Source organism: Bombyx mandarina, chromosome 23 (assembly GCF_030267445.1).
Source record: "Bombyx mandarina strain Sakado chromosome 23, ASM3026744v2".
NCBI lineage: Eukaryota > Metazoa > Arthropoda > Insecta > Lepidoptera > Bombycidae > Bombyx > Bombyx mandarina.
In genome coordinates this window covers 15548296-15569917 of record NC_143229.1, presented here as the reverse complement: position 1 = coordinate 15569917, position 21622 = coordinate 15548296, and the positions used below count along the sequence as shown (strand labels likewise).

The 21622-nt window shown below is 39.6% G+C and overlaps 1 protein-coding gene across 1 annotated transcript in view; it reads left to right on the top strand.

The window, feature by feature from the left end:
- Nucleotides 1-5950: 5950 nt before the first annotated feature.
- LOC114246575 (uncharacterized) overlaps nt 5951-21622 on the top strand; it is a 45576-nt gene continuing 29904 nt past the window's right edge. The window contains exon 1 of the mRNA XM_028179158.2: nt 5951-7847. Within this exon, the coding sequence (XP_028034959.2) occupies nt 6384-7847 (1464 nt within the window). The 5' untranslated portion in view covers nt 5951-6383. The remainder of the gene's footprint in view (nt 7848-21622) is intronic.

Sequence of the window (21622 nt, the reverse complement as noted above, 5' to 3'; positions counted from 1 at the left end):
ATACGAAAGAAGTACCTACATTCAAATGGTGCTTCAATATTGGTGGTAGGACCTCTTGTGAGTCCGCACGGGTGGGTAGGTACCACCGCCCCGCCTATTTCTGCCGTGAACCAGTAATGCGTTTCGGTTTGAAGGGTGGGGCAGCCGTTGTGACTATACTAATACCTTAGAACTATATCTCAAGGTGTGTGGCGCATTTACGTTGTAGATGTCTATGGGCTCCAGTAACCACTTAACACCAAGTGGGCTGTGAGCTCGTCCACACATCTAAGCAATAAATAAAAATTAAAAAAAAAATTGATCCAGTCATTAAATCATAGATACTTAATAGACACAATTCCGTGCCTATTATCCGACATAGTACATCTTTGTATTAGGTAGTTTGTATTTACTTCGGTTCTAACGAGTCGTTAAAATAATTAAAACTGCATTGACTGTTTTTGTTATTGCGGACATTACGAAAACTGTACAGTTTCCAAGACGACTGTGTTTTAATTTTGTATATTGTGTTAACGACCTTCAAATTTTCAATAGTGATGTACCTAGTTAGGTCATAAATTCTGTCACATGTTTAATGTAAAACAATTGAAACAAGTTTATTCATTATGTAACCATTCATATACCAAAATGAACTTAACAAAACATAGATTCTTATGACGCTAAGTTTATTCAAAATGACCTCCGTGAATTTGAATACAGGCCTTCAATCTGCGCGGCCAGTCATCTATCGCAGCACGAACGAGGTCCATGTCAATATCGGCGGCTGCCTTAATCAAGGATGTCTTGAGTGACTCCAAATTGGGATGAGGCTTTGAGCACGCCTTTTCCTCCAAGTGTTGCCATATCTTGTAATCTAACGGATTCAAATCTGGACTGGAGGAGGGCCAGTCTTCGTGCCGGATGAAGTCGATTTCACGCGCCGCCAGCCAGTCTTGTGTGCTCTTCGCTCTATGAGCTGGCGCCGAATCTTGTTGGGATACCCAGTGCCTGTTATTGAACATGGTATGAGAAACAGGTTCCACAAGGTTCGTCAGGACTGTATTTTGATACACAACTGCATTCGTTTTTACACCTTTCTCACAAAAATGTACCTCTGTTAAGCCCCAATAAGAAACTCCCAACCATACCATGAGCGAGGATGGAAAATGACCTCGTTGGACACGCGGAATACGGTTGCTCGCTTCTTCACTACTGTGTGCGTACACCTTTTTTTTTTTTTTTTTGGTCAGGAGGAAATCGCCGGACTTCCGCCCTTTTCTGGGGATACTGGGCGGGGTATGTCAGAGTCGAACTGACTAAAACCTCCTGTCGCTCAACAACCAACGTCCAAACCTCGCATGAGACAGAACTCATGACAAGGCAAAGGGGGGAAAGTGAAGCGTTTAGTGCGGAGCACATCTCTCCCATCACCCTCCCCCTCGGGACGCCGGACTGGCGGTCGTCGGCGCCACGACCACCAGCCCTCTCGGTCGGCAGACTGTCCGAAGCCCGCCTAGATGGCGCCGGTTAGAGTGCGTACACCTTATCATTTTGTTTGTTGTAGCTCTCTTCTAGGGTAAAAATTTTTTCATACGAAAAAAGAATTTCCCGATATTTTTTCCCGCGTACCGCTTCAACAAAGCGCGGCATCTCTTCAGTCTCAGGTCCATTAGACGAGCATTCAAACGATGTCCTGTTTTTCTTCGATATGCCCGAAGCCCTAAGTCTTCATTTAACACCCTTTTCACCGTGGTTCTGCTTAACCCCATCTGAAGGACCAACAGTTTCTGCTTACGTTTGGGATTTCTTTGAATTCGCGCCTTCACAGCTTTTATCACTGCTGGAGTCCTAACAGACCGAGGGCGACCACTTCTTGACCTGTCGTCTACACTAGAGTCTTCATTGTATCGTTTGATGGTACGACAAACGAATCTTTTGGTTATATAAAAATTTTTCAGTATGTTAAAAATTTTAATTGGCGCGTAACCGCAACGATGCAACGCAATAACTGCAACACGGTCTTCTTTAAGCGTCCACTCCATATTTAAAAATGAGTAAAATTCTAAAAGTATACATTTTTATTTTCATGAACAATTAGAAATTCGAATTCAATAAACTTTTTTGTGGCCAGCATTCTAAAAGAAAAGTTATTACTGTGTGACAATACTTATGACCTGACTAGGTATATTAACATTTCCGATGTGATATGGTGATGAGACGCAATGAAAACGAGGTTGGTAAGAGAGTGTTAACTATCAATGTGGAAGGATATAGAGGAAGAGGTAGACCTAAGAAGAAATGGATGGATTGCGTGAAAGACTATATGGGTAAGATGGGAGTGAGCGAAGAAATTGTATATGATAGAGGAGTATGGAAGGAGAAAACATGTTGCGCCGACCGCAGGTGACTGGGAGAAAGACAGAAGAAATTTCCGAGTGCAACACGGAAAGAAAACATTAACTTATTAACTGCCAGACTGTTTGATTTGCAGTTTCATCTTGACGATGACAGGACCCAAGCATAAATCTTATCTAACGTAATTTAAAATGGAGACTTTTGCTTTTAAATTCTTATTATATATATTACGTTATACTTATTACTTATGCTAATACTTAGTTCGGAATAAAGTTTTTAATTTAAATTAATGATGGCTCTTAATTATTTTGGTTATTTTTCCGATATTCATGTTGCGAGATCAGTGCGACAACTTAGCAACAGTAGTGTGTCGAACCATAAAGAAATAAAACTTATTTTTTATTAAGATACCTAGATTTTTCTAATTCCCTGCACATTTGCTGCAAACATTACATAGGAATCCTATGCTGGGCTGATGTCCACGGACGATGTTAACCACTCACCACTCATCACGACTTAGAAACGCCGTACCCTCGTCTATTAAGGAAACCATAAAAATGTACTCTCATTGTTTATTAGAAAATTTATTCTCTTACCAAAATCGAGTTCATCTTGCACTGACTCCGACGAGATAGTGACGACTAATGCATCACGTCTAATTGTATATTGATACGACACGTAATAAAATGTTATTAAATTAAATGGTTTTTTAATCTACGAACTAATTGTTTTCGATATTAAAATGTGAACTGTGGCTGTTTGTCTCTGTTTCCGTGGCAATGATTTAAAATGAGTGTGTGAACTGTGATGTGTACTAATTTAACAGTGGGTGTATGATCCCATAGATACAGCCCACTGAGTTTCTCGTCGAATCTTCTCAGTGGGTCGCGACTCCGACTCTCCGACTCTGTGGTAGATTCAGCGAAGCACTGTTCTTGCTAGGGCTAGTATTAGCAAATTCTCTCAGGTTGAGCCCGTGAGCTCACTTAGCTTCGCCCGGGCATAGTTAGAATAGCCCAATAAGCTATTAGCGAATAGGTACATACGGAAAACAATAACAATCTAACTGATTGACTGATTTTGACTGATTCAGTGGTGCATTGGTTAGCGGCTCTAACTAATGCGCCGAGGGTCGTAAGTTCAATTCCCACACCGGGCACGCATTCATGTGATTAACAGATTTGTTTGCTCTTTGTCTGAGTGTTTGTTATCTATTTAGGTATATATTTAAACGTATATAAAATCCTGAGAACTTGGAAAAATTAATAGTTGTAGGTCACATGGAAGGAAAGAGAAGTCGAGGAAGATTGCCAACCAGGTGGACGGACATTATCAAGGAGGCCACAAACACCAGCGTCCCGGGCGCCATTAAGCAGGCCGAATGCAGGCAACATTGGAGGAAGCTGGTGCAAAAACTGGACCAAGGTGGTCACGACCCTCAGTAATGAGGAAACGACAAAGAAGAAGAAGAAGAAGATATAAGTGTGTATGTCGGTTTCTGGTGCCCATAACACAGGAAATCCTAATATGGAGCCGTATGACCCAATTAAAAAAAAAATAAGTTGTGACGTGTTTTTTGGAGAATCATTGGGTAAAAATATGCATCTATTCATATGCAGAGATAACAATAAAGTACGTTCTTCAGATTTGAGATTAGTGGGTACAATTAAAAAACACTTTTACGGTGTGCTTATCTAAAAGTGCGTTATAGAGACATGTCAATTTCAACAAACACTTTTCGCCACTGAAGTATGAAACCTATCTATGCTTTTCGCCACCGAAGTATGAAATTTCGCGCGTAAAATTAAAATGTCAAAAAACAACGACCTTTCAAGCAACAAAGCACCTTGGCCGCCCGAGAGCGCGAAAACAATTGATTCGAAGCGCCCGAGATAGAATATTATTAACAATAAATGTAAGACTAGGTAAATTAAACAAAGTAGTTTTAATTACAACCCACATATGCAAGCGTAAAGGGACGCGCAATGCTTTGAAAATGAAATATCAATAAAGAGGCCTTGCATCAAGACGGTCGAACAACTCTTCGGTGTTCTTCTACGCATGCATAGATTTAAGAAGGCAACTGAACCGATCTCCAGTAATAGCCACTTCAGTATCGAAGGTCGGTACTTGACTACTTGATGGCATTAAAACCAATTATTTGTTACTTCCGCTTAAATACTATTGTTTTCATGGTATTAAAACATTTTTTTTTTTCGAGATAGAGAAACGTGTATAAGAACGATTTATATGGGCTTTATTCATTTTCTTTGTTTGCTTAAATTAAAGTTAGTGCCAGTTTTAGTTCAGCTACTCCATTACAGAGGACGTTACAAGCTTCAAACGTCTGCTATTTTGCTACAGTTTAGTTAATTTTTTTTTTTCAATAGGTCACTTAATGAAATACGTAGTGAGACTTTAATATAAGTCGAATTCATTCAAACTGTTTTAATCACATTAAATTTCATCATAATAAAAGTTAAGGTACTTTGTCGTGAACCAGTTTTATTAGAAGAAAAAAAAACTCGCACAGCTGCTTGTGTGCTCTGAGCATAAAATTTTATAAAATAATAGGAAAATTCTGACTTTCAAAAGTAATGATATTAACGAATTTCAATAAAATTCAATTGAAATATATCCTACCTAAACTAGATATCCTACTTTACCTTAGATAGGTTTCAGATACAAAATGAAATCAATAAAAGCTTAGTTTCATGTGTTTACCTTAATCAACTTTGAACCTGTTTCACATTTACATAGATTCATATCTGCCCTAATATTTGCAAAACTCTAACAAAGGTTTCAAATAAATATATTTAATTAACAATGGACTATACCATTTGCTAATATGAGACACAATAGTGTACATACTTATATAATTTTCACATCTAAGTAATAGTCGTCGTGGCCTAACGGATAAGACGTCCGGTGCATTCGTGTTGAGCGATGCACCGGTGTTCGAATCCCGCAGGCGGGTACCAATTTTTCAAATGAAATACGTACTCAACAAATGTTCACGATTGACTTCCACGGTGAAGGAATAACATCGTGTAATAAAAATGAAACCCGCAAAATTATAATTTGCGTAATTACTGGTGGTAGGACCTCTTGTGAGTCCGCGCGGGTGGGTACCACCACCCTGCCTATTTCTGCCGTGAAGCAGTAATGCGTTTCGGTTTGAAGGGTGGGGCAGCCGTCGTTACTATACTTGAGACCTTAGAACTTGTATCTCAAGGTGGGTGGCGCATTTACGTTGTGGATGTCTATGGGCTCAAGTAACCACTTAACATCAGGTGGGCTGTGAGCTCGTCCACCCATCTAAGCAATAAAAAAAAAAAAAAAAAAAAATAATACTGTAAAAACAGTATTTTATTGGTAGGCAGACTAGCAGACAGCCCACCTGAGTGAGTAACTTTTGTCGCACATGGACGTCAACAATGCCAGGGGCATAGCCCAGTCGCTGTTAAGGAAAATATTTTAATAAAGGTCTAAGTTAAATTTTGCCATTACATATTTAATAAAAATAATAAAGGAAAAGTTAACATGGGTAGCACTATAAATAGTTTTCTATTGATTTATGATTGACGTAACGGAAAAACAGGAAAAAAGTGTATAAAGATATGGTAACACTAACCAGTGCCATGCCCTCGGCTTAGCGAACGACTGTTTATGTAAACTTGTAAACTACGACAATATGTAATATAAACTTTACTTTTATCAAACGTCGTCAAAAGTAATAATAAATATCAATTTAGAGTTGCATTATTCGTGTTGAACGCTAAATATTTCGTAATTGAACACGGAATTTATTCATAATTTGTAGCTCGAAGAATTGTGCAGCTGTGTTGTGTTATGTGCTAGTGAAAAAAAAAACAACATAAAAATAGTAATTCAGTCGAACATCATGTTCATTTTGTGCGTTTTAATAAATTTTGAGTACAGAATCTAACAAAATCACAGTTTGTTTGTAAGCGTGGATCTTAATAAGTGTGTAATTATCGTTGAGAGATTTCGAAAATATTTAAAATGCGCTCAAAAGTGTCGAAATAATGATATCGCAGCCAAAAAACAGAGTACAAGCCATAAAGAGTAAATTCGAGAACTTGGGAAACGAGAACAAACCGCTCTTGATAAAACACACAACCACACAGTTGTGTAAACAGAAAAATAGCGGAGTGAACATTGAAGAAAAACACGATAAAGTTATTGTAAACCATGAGAAGAACGTAGGATTTGACTCATCAATCGGCGACCACGAACCTAGGCCAAATACCAGCTATTTATATAGCAGAGCTGATCTGAAGGCCATTAACAGTGACAATAAAACCTGTTTATCACGTCAAACCAGTGACCCAGGAAAAAAGTTGCACAGGAGTCATGCTTTTAGATGTGATAGAAATCAAATAGCACCTAAAAGGCACGGCAGCTGCAACGGTAGGTCGGAAACAACAAACTTTACAATGATATCAAATCAGAAATTGAGTAAAGAAAGACTTAAAATATTAGGTAATTTTTTAGAGGAACAAATGAAGAAGGAGAATTTCACGCCACAAGGTTGCACGGAGGATGTGGTGAACACTAATTCAGTGCCAGATAGCCAAGTGCCACAGTCCATTTTAGACCAATATGCTAAAGTCAACAAAGTGAAGAAAAAAGATGAAAAACAAGATTCCACAACTGATAGTGGAGTGAGCTCTGAGACTGAGAATCTGGATGATGAGAAGGGACGTATAAAGAAACTAATGACACAATTTGAGAAAAAATCTGAAGTAACACCAAATTTAGAATCTATGGATCAATTGTCAGCTTCCAGTGAGACCATGAAGCTGGAGCGCAAGAATCCGCATCTAAAACTAACGGACACATTAAAGAAGGCATTAAAACAACCATTACCAGCTGGTCCTCCACCGAAAAAACCACCAAGAGTCTTTGCTACCATAACTGAAAACGTGGAAACACCTAAGAAAGACCCAAAAAAGATGCTCGAAAAACTGGAACAGGTATATGAGCAACGAAAAGCTGATCAGAGCAAAAATATCAAAACTGCAACTCCAAAAAAACCCAGAGAAGTACACTACCTGTGCACTGAAATCCTAGACATAGCACAGAGGACTCTACCACCGATTCATCCATCAGAACCTCTGTCCAGATGCTTCAAGTCCTTAAATTGTTCATTCACAAACTCAACATCAAGTCTTCCATACACCCGCTTAAGCACACACAACGAATTTGACCCTTGCAATTGTAATTCTAACAACGAATTATCAACGTTCCTGACTGAGAAATGTTCGAAATGTCAATCAAATGACAACACTGACAGCTTTAAATGTCATCTGAAATGTGAATGCTCAGATAAAAAGTCTGAATTCTTCGTTGATAAGGAGCATGTGTATAACGAACCATACAATGGGGATACAAGAACGGAATGCGAGAGGAGTCATTACGGGACTCTTAATACTTTGAAGACCTCTAGCCGAAGCTTGGAAGAGCTACGACCGATTAAGAAGGAAGAGGTGAGTCCTAAACGCATATTAATTTCAGAAAAAAAAATAGTGAGTTCAATACTGATTTTTTTTATATAAAATAAAATTGACTCCAACCCCTTAGGCATTGATTTTGCCAATGTCACAGTATACACAAAAATGACAGGTTCTTAGAGAAAAAATAATAATCTAAATACAAATAAATTTGATCAGTTTTTCCAACAGTGCAAACATATATGTTAGACTAACTACTTTAAAGATAAATATTATTAGTAGAAGTAAGAATTTACATAGAATATTTACATGTTTAGAATAAACTAAAGTTAATAGAGAATTAATATCAATAGGAGATGTCTTCAGGAAGGATATCATAAAGATGGGACACAATATTGGGACAGTTAAAGAAATTCAGAACACCTGTGTCTAAACCAAACCACAGGATAAATTACGAAATTTCATAACTGATCGATTATGATCTTAATTTATTAAGTGGAATTGATAAATAAGTGACACTTTTATCTCTTAGTATTTTTTAAGTATGGTCCTCCTTATGGAAGCAGTCTGGGTCGGTACTGCCAAGGTATTTAGCATGTTGATAAACCACGATGATTACCAGTAAAACTGTCATGGTGCTTACTGAAGCCTGTAGATGCATTTAGGGCTTCTATTTCCTTTGTCAATACCTCAGTGCGTATTGAGTATATACAACAGCAACAAATGCATATTGATGTTGTTAGAGGTTACATTTACATTAGCAAGTGGCATTATGAGAAGCTTTCCTGTTTAATTATTAACCGACTTCAAAAAAGGAGGAGATTCTCAATTCGACTGTATTTTTTTACCTCATAGCTTTTGACTGGGATAATCGATTTTTGTGATTCTTTTTTTATCAGAAAGCTGGCGCTTCCCGCGTAGTCCCATTTTAATTTAGTCCAGTTCTGATAATGGTATCCATGAGAAAACTATATAAGTCTTAAATTTGCATTAAGTACGTGCGCGACAAATAGATGATTAACTCAATAACTCAATATCACGCCAACCGATTTCGATGATTATTGTTTTAGTGTATATTAATTTGTTTTGGAATATCTTTTTTTTCTATTTAAAGTCGGTTTTTGTTAAAGCATGTCTATTTACAATTATTAGACTATTTATTATAATAATGCTAATATTTTCTGGCCGGTATTGAGGAAAAAAACAGTCTGTAAATAATAAAATAGACCAAATATTTTATTATACATTTATTTTTATTTAATTCCGAGCATTTTCATATTTATTTACCTTCTAAACCTTCTCTGGAATTCCACAAATAATTCAAGACCAAATCGGTCCAGCCGTTCTCGAGTTTTAGCGAGACTAACGAACGGCAATTCATTTTTATATATATAGATAGATTAGCGTCTAGCATAAACTAGTCTATAAATATAAAAGTAACATTTACGTTGCCTCATCGCTCGGTTTTAAATTTGATAAACATTCGCTTCTTGTCTTTTTTTTTTAATTTACATACTCACTTATATATTGTGAAACTCAATTGGCATTCTTCACAAATAAATAAACTCATTGACGAATTTTAATTAGACTGACTCGGTGGTACTGTAGTTAGAGGTCCTGTCTGAGCTTATATTTGCTTCGGACAAGTATTGCAGGGCTGAAAGCCGATTTTCTGAAGACAAAGTGATTTAGAGACTAAAATGTTGTTCATTGTTTTATATATACATATACATATATAAGACTTCGACAAAGCGGCACGACACGAGAACGGTCTCATCGTGGCCGCCGGTAACTACATTCCCGATCCTGCGGACAGAATGGAAAGCAGTCGACGTCGCCCAAAACACGTCATTTCGGATCCTCCCGATCCACTAACGGTGCTTTTAGGTTCCTCAACCACCGGTCATCGTTCTCGTCGAACCCGTCACTTGCGACGAAGGGCTCGACGAGTAAATTAACCCACAGACACAGCCCACTGACTTTCTCGCTGGATCTTCTTAGTGGGTCGCGTTTCCGATCCGGTGGTAAATTCTGCGAAGCACGGCTTTTGCTAGGGTTCGTGTTAGCATCGTCGTCAGGTTTGAGCCCCGTGAGCTCACCTACTAGCTAGGTTACGCTTAAATAGCTTCTCAAGGCTATCAGCTTAGGTAGAAAAAAAAAACAAGAAAATCGGTGTAGTTACGCGGGCGTGAGTCGTATTAATTTTGTTTTAAAATAACGGTCCGAATTATTTTATTAACCGACTTCAAATAAGGAAGTCCTCAATTTGTTCTTTCTTAGGTCTTTGAATTTTTGATAATCCTTTATTATTTGACTGCGTCGGTGGTGCAAAGTTATCGCCCCGGACTGTTGCGCCATAGGTGGTGGGATCGATTCCAGCATCAAGCAAACATTCGTGTGATGAATTGGTTTGTTTGCTCGTTGTCTGGGTGTTTATTATATATGTATTTAAACGTATATAAGTGTGTATGTCAGTCTCTGGTACCCATAATACAGGAAATCCCAATTAGGGGCGAATGACCGCGCATGATCTGTTCCCTGTTATTTATTATTATTTACATCGTCTGGCCACGTATTTCTGTCTGCCCTCTTCAGGCCAAGTGGTGAATATAGAAATATTGATAAGTTTATCAGTCATAGCACCGGTTTAAGGGCAATGCCCCTATATCGACTGAAATGCAATTTTCAATACGCCACTTCAGAATCATTTAGCACCAATTTTAAATTAGGGTATAGCTGTATTATAATTGTTTTATTTTATTTTATTTTATTACCCGTGTAGGCAGACGAGCATGCAGCCCACCTGATGGTGTGTGGTTACTGTCGCCCATGGATGTAAGCAATGCCACGGGCAGAGCCAAGCCGCTGCCTACCGTTAAATACTCTCCACAAGCCTCGTTTATATCAAACAGACCCACCCACCTTGAGATATAAGTTCTAAGGTCTCACGGTGAGTCCGGACGGGTAGGTATCATCACCCCGCCTATTTCTACCGTGAGGCAGTGATGCGTTTCGGTTTGAAGGGCGGGGCAGCCGTTGTAATTATACTGAGACCTTAGAACTTATATCTCAAGGTGGGTGGCGCTTTTACGTTGTAGATGTCTATGGGCTCTGGTAACCACGTAACACCAGGTGGGTTGAGAGCTCGTCCACCCATAAAAAAAAAAGATGTTTTCACCAGAACTTCTTTAACCATTTTCGCACGATTTATCAACAAACCTCCAAACATACAAACTCACACTTAAATATTAATATGTAAATATATAGACAGATACGTCGCTTCGTAAAAACTTATTTGAAAAAATGACTATGTTGTCCTTCAAATGGAAAAGAATAGTGTTTGGACAGAAACACGTTATATAATTCCACACAATGGCATTGTGTTTGCAATATCAGAACTACAATTCTGATTGGGTCAGTGGAGCACTAGAGCGTAATGCGTAATATTTTGAAGCATAGGAGTGCTTCTTTATTATTTGTATATGGCAATCGGCTAGGTAGTGCTATTGTTGCCAGCTTTTCGACTTAAAATCTTTTACAGTTACGTGGGAGATTTTTTTAAACAGTACCTCATTGTTATTATGTAGGGCAATAAAATTTTACGTAAATTAAAAAAAGAAAGAAATAAGAGCTGTTTTTAATGCTAATATTGGTAGACGAACTCACTGCTCACCTGGTGTTAAGTGGTTACCGGAGCCCATAGACATCTGCAAACGTAAATGCCGCCATATACCTTGAGATATGAGTTCTTAGGTCTCATTTTTTACAATACAACGGCTGCCCCGCCCTTCAGACCGAAACGCGTTACTGCTTCACGGCAGAAATAGGCAGGGCGGTGGTACCTACCTGTACCTGTTCTCTATATCTGTACTAATATATAAATCTACAGTGGTTTTTACGGACGTTCCGTTATAACTACTGAAACATGCATCCGATTGACTTGAAACTTGGTATCAATGTAGAACATACATATACTTAATGGATAGGCTAATATATATATATGAGTCCTGTACTCCCGAATAATAATGACAATAAATAATAAAGTTAATTTTAAATGCCCAGCGAAGCGGGCGAGTACGGCTTGTTTTCTACAAGTGTGGAAAATTTCATACTCCTCCGTCTGCGAAATTCTCGTAAAAAGGAGTAGGTACAAAGTTTTTGCTTCACGTAATATGTATATAGATAATTAAAAAAAAAACTCGTTTACGTGTCGTAGTAGTACCGTGTTATAAGAGGATTGTGGGGATTTTTTATTTTCGTGTTAAGAGTGGAACCGTGTTGTAAAATACCGCGTTATAAGGAGGGTTACCTGTATACTATATTGGCCAGGTTTTCCGATAGCCAACATGTGTGCTTAGTGCGAGTTTTTTGATGTTCTCGATAGCGAAAAGTTAGCTCATATTTGTATGGAATGGGATCGTTTGCCTACGTTTGTCGCTAGGGGCGCTGTTCCAACTGCATACAAAATTGGGTTAACTTTTACGCTATCGAGAACGTTAATAAACTCGCACTAAGCACACTGTTCTCTACAAGCTTACATGTTAACCTGCCACCATTATTTTACTACTGTTTTCGAAGGTAGATGAGCATGCTTCCCGCTTAATGATATAGGTATACGACAAGGGAAGCTCTTTTTACCGACTAGTTGATATTGCTCAGAAAACTGATGCTCCGAATGTTGTTGTTCGGAGCTTGTATATATGTACAATTATCTTGTAAATGTCGTAAGCGAGATTCAGGCATCTGTCAAATATCTTGTGTTCTATGATAGCTACCCGCTCCAATGGTGAGGGGTCGTTATTGTTTACTGACAATGCCGGCGGAAGCCAGTCTCGTTTACAAGGTGACACTTTATAAAACTTGTATTAGGCCCGGTGGTGATCACTCACGCGGCCCGCACACACATAGACACCCTCCATTCCCTACAATCCCGCTTTTGCAGGCTAGCCGTCGGGGCTCCGTGGTTCGTGAGGAACGTTGACCTACACGACGACCTGAGCCTCGAATCAATCCAGAAATGTATTAGGTTAGCGTCAGAATGGTCGATAAGCCTATGCGTCATGATAATCGCCTTATCGTTGCCGCCGCTGACTGCTCCCCGAATCCTGATCACGCAGGAGCTAATCACTGTCAACGCCCTAGATACGTCCTTACGGATCCAATTACCTTTGCATTAGACGCCCTTAACTCTACCACTAGGAGCAGGCTTAGGGACCCCGGTAACTTAACCCATGCATCAGCCCGTTGAGTTTCTCGCCGGATCTTCTCAACGGGTCGCGTTTCCGATCCGGTAGTAGATTCATTCGCGAAGCAGCTGCTCTTGAGTTGTTAAGTTTCCTTCGGAGGCGCTCGGGCAGCTGTTAGCAAATCCCGCCCCTCCTGCCTGAGCCTTTGCTCGACCACCTGTCCTCGTGAAACTGGAAAGGCCTCCGGGCCACCAGTAATACTACAATCACAAAAAAAGTCTCGTTTACAGCAATACAAAAATAAACACAAAAAAGATTCATAAAACTGGCTTCGTTCTAGCGTCGGCTTAAACAAGTTGTATTGTATTAATTATGTAAGTAAAAATTTACAGAGAACTAGTTTTTAGAGCGACGTGAGTTTAATTCAGTTCAAGGTTTGGATATTTAATCTCTAGATCGACTGTGTGAGCGTTCGAACACGAATTTGCATCTAATTTAAAGGTGCTTAAAGTAGAGATTGGCTTTTTCGTTGACTGCTTCTTTACGGCGCGGGTGCGAGGAAATCTCCAGGTTTTCCCACTCGGGTCATAGGAGGCGGTGGTTGTGATTGGGTCGGACAAACATAGAACCGTCACGTGCGCTGTTATTTGACTGGTCCTTACCATGATGTTGATATGAGGTAAGCGCCATTAGCATTAGCAGTCTTTTGAAGTCGTCGTGGCCTAAAGGATAAGACTTCCGGTGCAGTCGTATGTAGCGAACCATCGGTGTTGGAATCCCGCTGGCAGGTACCAATTTTTCTAATGAAATACGTACTTAACAAGTGTTCACGATTGACTTCCACGGTGAAGGAATAATATCTTGTAATAAAAATCATACCCGCATAATTATACTTTGCGTAATTACTGGTGGTAGAACGTTTTGTCAGTCCGTACGGGTAGGTACCACCCCCACCCTGCCTACTTACGCCGTGAAGCAGTAATGTGTTTCGGCTTAAAGGGCGGGGCAGCCGTTGTACTGTAAAAACGAAGACCCTTAGAACACATGTCTCAAAGTTGGTGGCGGTATTTACGTTGTAGATGTCTATGAGCTCCGGTAACCACTTAACACCAGGTGGGCCATGAGATCGTCCATCCATCTAAGCCGAAAAAAACTTAAATAATAACGTGGCCAATATAACTAGTCAGGTCATAAGTATTGTCACACAGTAAAAACTTTTCTTTTAGAAGTCTGGCCACAAAAAAGTTTATTGAATTCGAATTTTGAATGGTTCATGAAAATAAAAATGTATACTTTTAGAATTTTACTCATGTTTAAATATGGAGTGGACGCTTAAAGAAGACCGTGTTGCAGTTATTGCGTTGCATCGTTGCGGTTACGCGCCAATTCAAATTTTTAACATACTGAAAAATTTGAATATAACCAAAAGATTCGTTTATCGTACCATCAAACGATACAATTAAGACTCTAGTGTAGATGACAGGTCAAGAAGTGGTCGCCCTCGGTCTGTTAGGACTCCAGCAGTGATAAAAGCTGTGAAGGCGCGAATTCAAAGAAATCCCAAACGTAAGCAGAAACTGTTGGCCCTTCAGATGGGGTTAAGCAGAACCACGGTGTAAAGGGTGTTAAATGAAGACTTAGGGCTTCGGGCATATCGAAGAAAAACAGGACATCGTTTGAATGCTCGTCTAATGGACCTGAGACTGAAGAGATGCCGCGCTTTGTTGAAGCGGTACGCGGGAAAAAAATATCGGGAAATTCTTTTTTCAGATGAAAAAATTTTTACCGTAGAAGAGAGCTATAACAAACAAAATGATAAGGTGTACGCACACAGTAGTGAAGAAGCGAGCAACCGTATTCCGCGTGTCCAACGAGGTCATTTTCCATCCTCGCTCATGGTATGGTTGGGAGTTTCTTATTGGGGCTTAACAGAGGTACATTTTTGTGAGAAAGGTGTAAAAACGAATGCAGTTGTGTATCAAAATACAGTCCTGACGAACCTTGTGGAACCTGTTTCTCATACCATGTTCAATAACAGGCACTGGGTATTCCAACAAGATTCGGCGCCAGCTCATGGAGCGAAGAGCACACAAGACTGGCTGGCGGCGCGTGAAATCGACTTCATCCGGCACGAAGACTGGCCCTCCTCCAGTCCAGATTTGAATCCGTTAGATTACAAGATATGGCAACACTTGGAGGAAAAGGCGTGCTCAAAGCCTCATCCCAATTTGGAGTCACTCAAGACATCCTTGATTAAGGCAGCCGCCGATATTGACATGGACCTCGTTCGTGCTGCGATAGACGACTGGCCGCGCAGATTGAAGGCCTGTACTCAAAATCACGGAGGTCATTTTGAATAAACTTTAGTGTCATAAGAATCTATATTTTGTTAAGTTTATTTTGGTATATGAATGGTTACATAATGAATAAACTTGTTTCAATTATTTCACATTAAACATGTGACAGAATTTATGACCTGACTAGGTAGATAGCCGACAAAGTTTAAAGCAGTTCATAAAGAAACCTCTTACTCAACAATCTGCTTCGAAATCTTGTTGGAGGCAGCTCTGTCGAGATAACAGAGATTAGGAGTTCCCATCTCAGTCTTCATGTCTTCCCGTCAGAATCAAAAACTACCTGTCCCAGGAATTTGGGCCCACACCAAAATCCTCCTAATCCGATATAGATACAGGTAGGTATAAGAAGGTACCCTGACAAGCGCCATCAGGTCGCCCATTATGAAAGTTCAACGCGACGATTCACATGACTCTAATGAGTCGCTCCAATCAATCAATCAAGCAGTGAAAGTTATTGTGCCGCCGCGCGCTAGAAAGTAGGAAGATGCCTTTTTTTGCAAGCGCATCGTAATCAAACTATGTACGTGTGGATTTCACTTAGTTACGTATGGTTCTAATCCCTTTTTTTTTCTACCTAACCTGATGGTCTACAGAGACCATATCAGCGTAACCTTAACTAGTAGGTGAGCTCACGGGACTCAAACCTGACGATGTTGCTAACACGAATCATAACGAGAGCAGTGTTTCGCTGAATCTACCGCCGGATCGGAATCGCGACCCACTTTTTTTTTACCTTTGTAGGCAGACGAGCGTACAGCCCACCTGATGGTAAGTGGTTACCGTGGCCCATGGACTTCAGCAATGCCAGGAGCAGAGCCAAGCCGCTACCTACCGAGCAGAGCCAAGCCGCTGCCTACCACTGAGAAGATTTGAGGAGAAACTCAGTGGGCTGTGAGTTAATTTGCTCTTCGAATCCCTAAAAGCATCTATAGTGGATCAGGAGGATAGGGAGTGACATGAGCGAACACACAACACCAATTAATAAACATTTAAGTTCGTCTAATCCGGTGTTATTCAAAAATCTAATGGCGTCGCCTTATCAGACCAATTAACTATATGACATAGATAACCCGTTCGCGTCTCATCTATTGGAAGACGGACCGTAAAACGTTAAGGTCGACTCGTGTGGCCTTCGTAATTATCAGTTCGAAGTGATAAGTTAATTATAGCTCACAAATAAATGAAGACACGTTAATGATGTCAATATTGGTAGGATAATTCGTTTGGGCTACATTTAGTTTCGGTTTCTTAATTATTATTTTTTCCAAATACTCAGGAACAAAAAACTTCCCAGCTTCCCAACAAACACAGAAAATAATAATAACAATAAAAATCAAAACCGGTCCTTGTTTTATTCTCTACATTATTTTTAGCAAATTTGCCAGACTGAGCCCCGTGAGCTCGCCTATAAGTTAGGTGTAGCTACCATAACCCCTCGAGCATAGGTAGGCGAAAACAACTCCCGGGTAGAAACAGCGTTGCATTTTTTTATTTAGTAATTTAGTCGGTAGTCGGTTCTGCGGGCCAAGTGCTACGCGCGCCTTTAAAGGCGTAGTCTCCTGTGAGAAATTGGGGGAGATGGAGGACCTCGGTCCTTCTCCCCCCTCGACCGGGATCCGTAAATGGATTCCCCAGCGTTAAAAAAAAAAGACTGCTGCTACCTACTACCATTTTTTTAGCACTACTGATAGACATATTAAGTAATGCACTAGTGTACTTTATGAAGCATATATTACGGAATGATTCAGAGTTTCATTGTTGTATTCAGCTAGATGCATATCTATGCTTACATAATGTGTAATAGCGGGAATGCCTTTAGTGCCTTTTCTCGGACCAATGATTATAATTTTTTTTTTTTTTATTGCCTGTTTATGCAGACGAGCATACGGCCCACCCCATGGTGTGTGGTTACCGTCGCCCATGGACTTCAGCAATGCCAGGGTCAGACCCAAGCCGCTGTCTACTATGACAGACAGAAGTGACAGAATATGTAGCCAATCTTATATCTTTAAACGAGCAATTCTTTTAAATAAATATATATATAATCTGAATCTCGGAAACGGCTCCAACGATTTTCATAATATTTATTATAGTTTACAGGGGATTTCGGGGAGTAAAGAAAAACCTTTATAGTCTAAAACTCTAGTTTTCTAAAAAGGATTTTTCGTATAATATGTCATTCATGTAAAAAGAAAGTTCAGTCTGTTTAAAAATATAAATTTTATTAGATTAAGGACTTTAAATGTTGTTTTCTCATTATAGATTTATCAGAAAACGCAATTAAGCCTTTTATTGTTTATTTAATCTGGAGTACACAATATCATTATACGTTTTATCTTTGTTCATATGCCTCAGGAATTCGCTGAGACCTTATCATTTATGCCCCTTATGGGGAAGCACCCTACTACACATTAGCTTTACTTCACCTCTCAGGCGTTCTCTGAATATACCTGCGTCCTGCAATCTCCAACATTTAATGGTGGCAGAACGGACTGTAAACCCATGGGATTATCATTTACTGGTGGCAGGACTTCATGTGAGTCCGCGCGGGTAGGCACCACCACCCCGCCTATTTCTATCGTGAAGCAGTAATGCGTTTCGGCTTGAAAGGCGGGGCAGCCGTTGTAACTATACTGAGACCTCAGAACTCAGTAAAAAATGAGACCTTAGAACTTATATCTCAAGGTGGGTGGCGCGTTTACGTTGTAAATGTCTATCGGTTCCAGTGACCACTTAACACCAGGTGGGCTGTGAGCTCGTCCACCCATCTAAGCAATAAATAAATAAAAACAAAATACATATTTTTACCACGATGCAGCCATGCGCTCAAGGGTAGGACAGTCACAACACAATTTAGGCAAAACTCCAGTGCATGTCACATTCACGCTGCTGTCTCTATGGACCAAAATTAGGTTAAACTTTAGTAATTGTTGTTAATTGCACGTGGTCTACAGTATTAATTGGCTAGGTTGAATCGAGGATCAGGTTACGTTCCATTAAGGTCTCTAGGTGCGTAACTCCTTCGCAAACGTCGATATTAAGGGGAAAAGTTTTGCTGTGTGAATTCTGTTATCGTCTGAGTCCACATAAAGCTCCAACTAAAAATTTATCCAATTCATAAGCTCGTCCAGCTAAACGCTTTCAAGATCTCCATCAGAAAGGATTTAAGTGGAAGTATGTCCTATATCTACGTATACGTTTTATTATTAACTAGCTTTTGCCCGCGACTTCGTCCGCGTGGAATAGTTCACAAATAATGCTTTATTTTAGAACAAATTTGGTTAGCATAAAAAACGTTATAGTGAGCTAACCTTAACATGTAGACATATGCTGTCGCGGACTTTTAAAGGGGAACAATTCTGTCATACATTATTTTAGCGAAACATTAACCGTTTCTGCAGCGCACGCAGTGGATGCTCTCAAAAGGGAAAAAAAACCCGATTTTGGAACATTCTTTATTGGTGCTCCGCTTGTATTGGTCTTAGCGTGATGTTATATAGCATATAGCCTTCCTCGATTAATGGGCTATCTAACACTGAAAGAATTTTTCAAATTGGACCAGTAGTTCTTGAGATTAACCCGTTCAAACAAACTCTTCAGCTTTATAATATTAGTATAGATTTTGATATCTAAAAATGAGGGATTAAATGAGCAGCTTCAAGCAAATCGTCGTCTTAAAGCTTCGCCTATTTTGGCGAGATATCACGAGCAACTTATAAACTTCACTAAGAATTTAACTAACCTTAGAGAATGTGACCCAAGGAATGAAGTCAACTGGCCACTTCCGTGCACTCAAAGAGCATGTGATCATCTCTCTCGTCTACCGTTATGTCTTCCAAGCACTGTCTGTGATGCCTGTTTTGAACAGCCGATTGCGGTATGCCCCCTGGCGAGCGTTATACAGAGTCCTGCTACTCCACTGTTGGGCAATCTTATCCTAAATTATAATTTGCGTAATTACTGGTGGTACCACTTGTGAGTCCGCATGGGTAGGTACCACCAACCTGCTTATTTCTGCCGTGAAGCAGTAATGCGTTTCGTTTTGAAGAGTGGGGCAGCCGTTGTAACTATACTGAGACCTTAGAACTCATATCTTAAGGTGGGTGGCCGCATTTACGTTGTAGATTTCTATGGGCTCCACGAACCACTTAATACCAGGTAAATAAAATGTAATTTAATTTTTGACAATGAAAACAAACACAGTAATGTTACATCTCATTTTAAGGAATCTCACAATATATTATAACAAACTACATATTTTATTACCGGTAAATTTAAACACGAACGCCCGTGAGAAAATTGTAATAATATCGTATCGCATATAAGAGCACTTGCAAACCGCACAAACCGCAAATCTAATATTGTGAAACTAAATTTTATTACAATAGGGACGTCACCTGTGAGTTTTATTATTTTTATTTGTTAAAACAGTTTTTCATTTTGTACATCCTGAGAAAAGTTTTTAAAATGTTTGGTAGTTTGGAGGGTAGCTTGCTTTCAGGGTAGTGTCGGCTGGTGTTGAAAATTGTCTATAGAGCCGAATAGTGTATGTACGCACCGGCTTCAGTTTTTAGAAATATATAGGTCTAGACGTTAGACATTTCGTCAAACTAAGGGAGCATACGGTACAAAATACATAGAGCCCGAAGTCTCCGTAAACCCAGTTACTGTAATATTCTTTGATGAATAAATTGTATTGTTAAAAAAAATATTCGACATCCCTATTATCAGGGCGCTAAATTTGTTATTCGTATAACGGGGCAATCGTGGTTGGATGATACGTTTTATTGGTTTGAGCGATTATAAAATGTATGGATTGTGTCTATTACCATCAGGCGGGGAGACTAGCGTACTGCCCACATGGTTGTGAGGGGTTTCCATCGCTCATGGACGACAACAATGCGCATCCAAGTTGCTGATTACCTCTGAGCACTCACATTTGTAGAAGAATACGTCTATAGTGCTCAAGAAACACCTTAGAAGGAAGCTCATTCCAGACTAGTGGACGGTGTGTGGCAAAAATAGTCCCTGGAAACGCATTGTGGATGAAGAAGCGGTTTTAAGTAGTGTGGTGTATTCGTGATGGTGGCGGGAGGTTAGAATGGTGGTTACTGGTGGTAGGACGTCTTGTGAGTCCGCACGGGTAGGTACCACCACCCTGCCTATTTCTGCCGTGAAGCAGTAATGCGTTTCGGTTTGGGCGGGTCAGCCGTTGTACTGTAAAAAAAGTGAGACCTTAGAACTCATGTCTCTAGGTGTGTTGCGGCATTTACGTTGTAGATGTCTATGGGCTCCAGTAACCACTTAACATCAGGTAGGCAGTGAGCTCGTCCATCTATCTATCTCGGTGAGCTCCCGAGACTCAAACCTGACGACGTTGCTAACACGAACCCTAGCAAGAGCCGTGCTTCGCAGAATCTACCACCGGATCGGAAACGCGACCTACTGAGAAAGCGAGAAACTCAGTGGGCTGTGTCTGTGGGTTAATTTACTCGCCGAGCCCTACGTCGCAAGCGATGGGCTCGGCGAGTAAGCTACCAGATCGGAATGGACGCGGAAACTGCAAAATTAAACTAACACGCGCGACCTTAACTTTAGTTTTAGTTATAGTCCATAACGTATCGAGAAAACAGAAAAAATAATATTCTAGACAATGCGACACAGCTACTAAGACAGAATTTGTTTAACAGTAAAATTGCATTTTCAAATACGGTATACTTACAGCTTTCTACTTGTCAAATTGTCGCCTCGAACAAGTGCTATAAGTACAGGGCTGTCAAACGTTTGTTTTATTAATAATTATTTTTTAATTGTTTTATAGGTTAAGGTAGTTTTGACATATTTTTAAACTATATAAAAATATGTGGGATGTGTTTCGACTGATGATGACCGGGTATCTCTGTCCCTTTCCAACATAACAAATTTGTTTGAAATGTGTATAGGACTCTTGGATATTGAGTTTAAATTACAAAAAAGTGTCTTACAATACGAACACCCACAAATAATTGTTTATGGTGCCAATTATTTTATCTATACTAATATTATAAAGAGGAAAGATTTGTTTGTTTGTTTGTTTCGAATAGGCTCCAAAACTACTGGACCGATTTAAAAAATTATTTTTCCATTAGAAGCCGACATTGTCCCCGATGAACATAGGCTACTTTTTTTATAATTTTTTTTTTTTTTTTTTGTTTCATGTGTGTTTTAATGTTTCCGAAGCGAAGCGAGGGCGGGTCGCTAGTTTTATATATATATCGAGTGGTGAAAG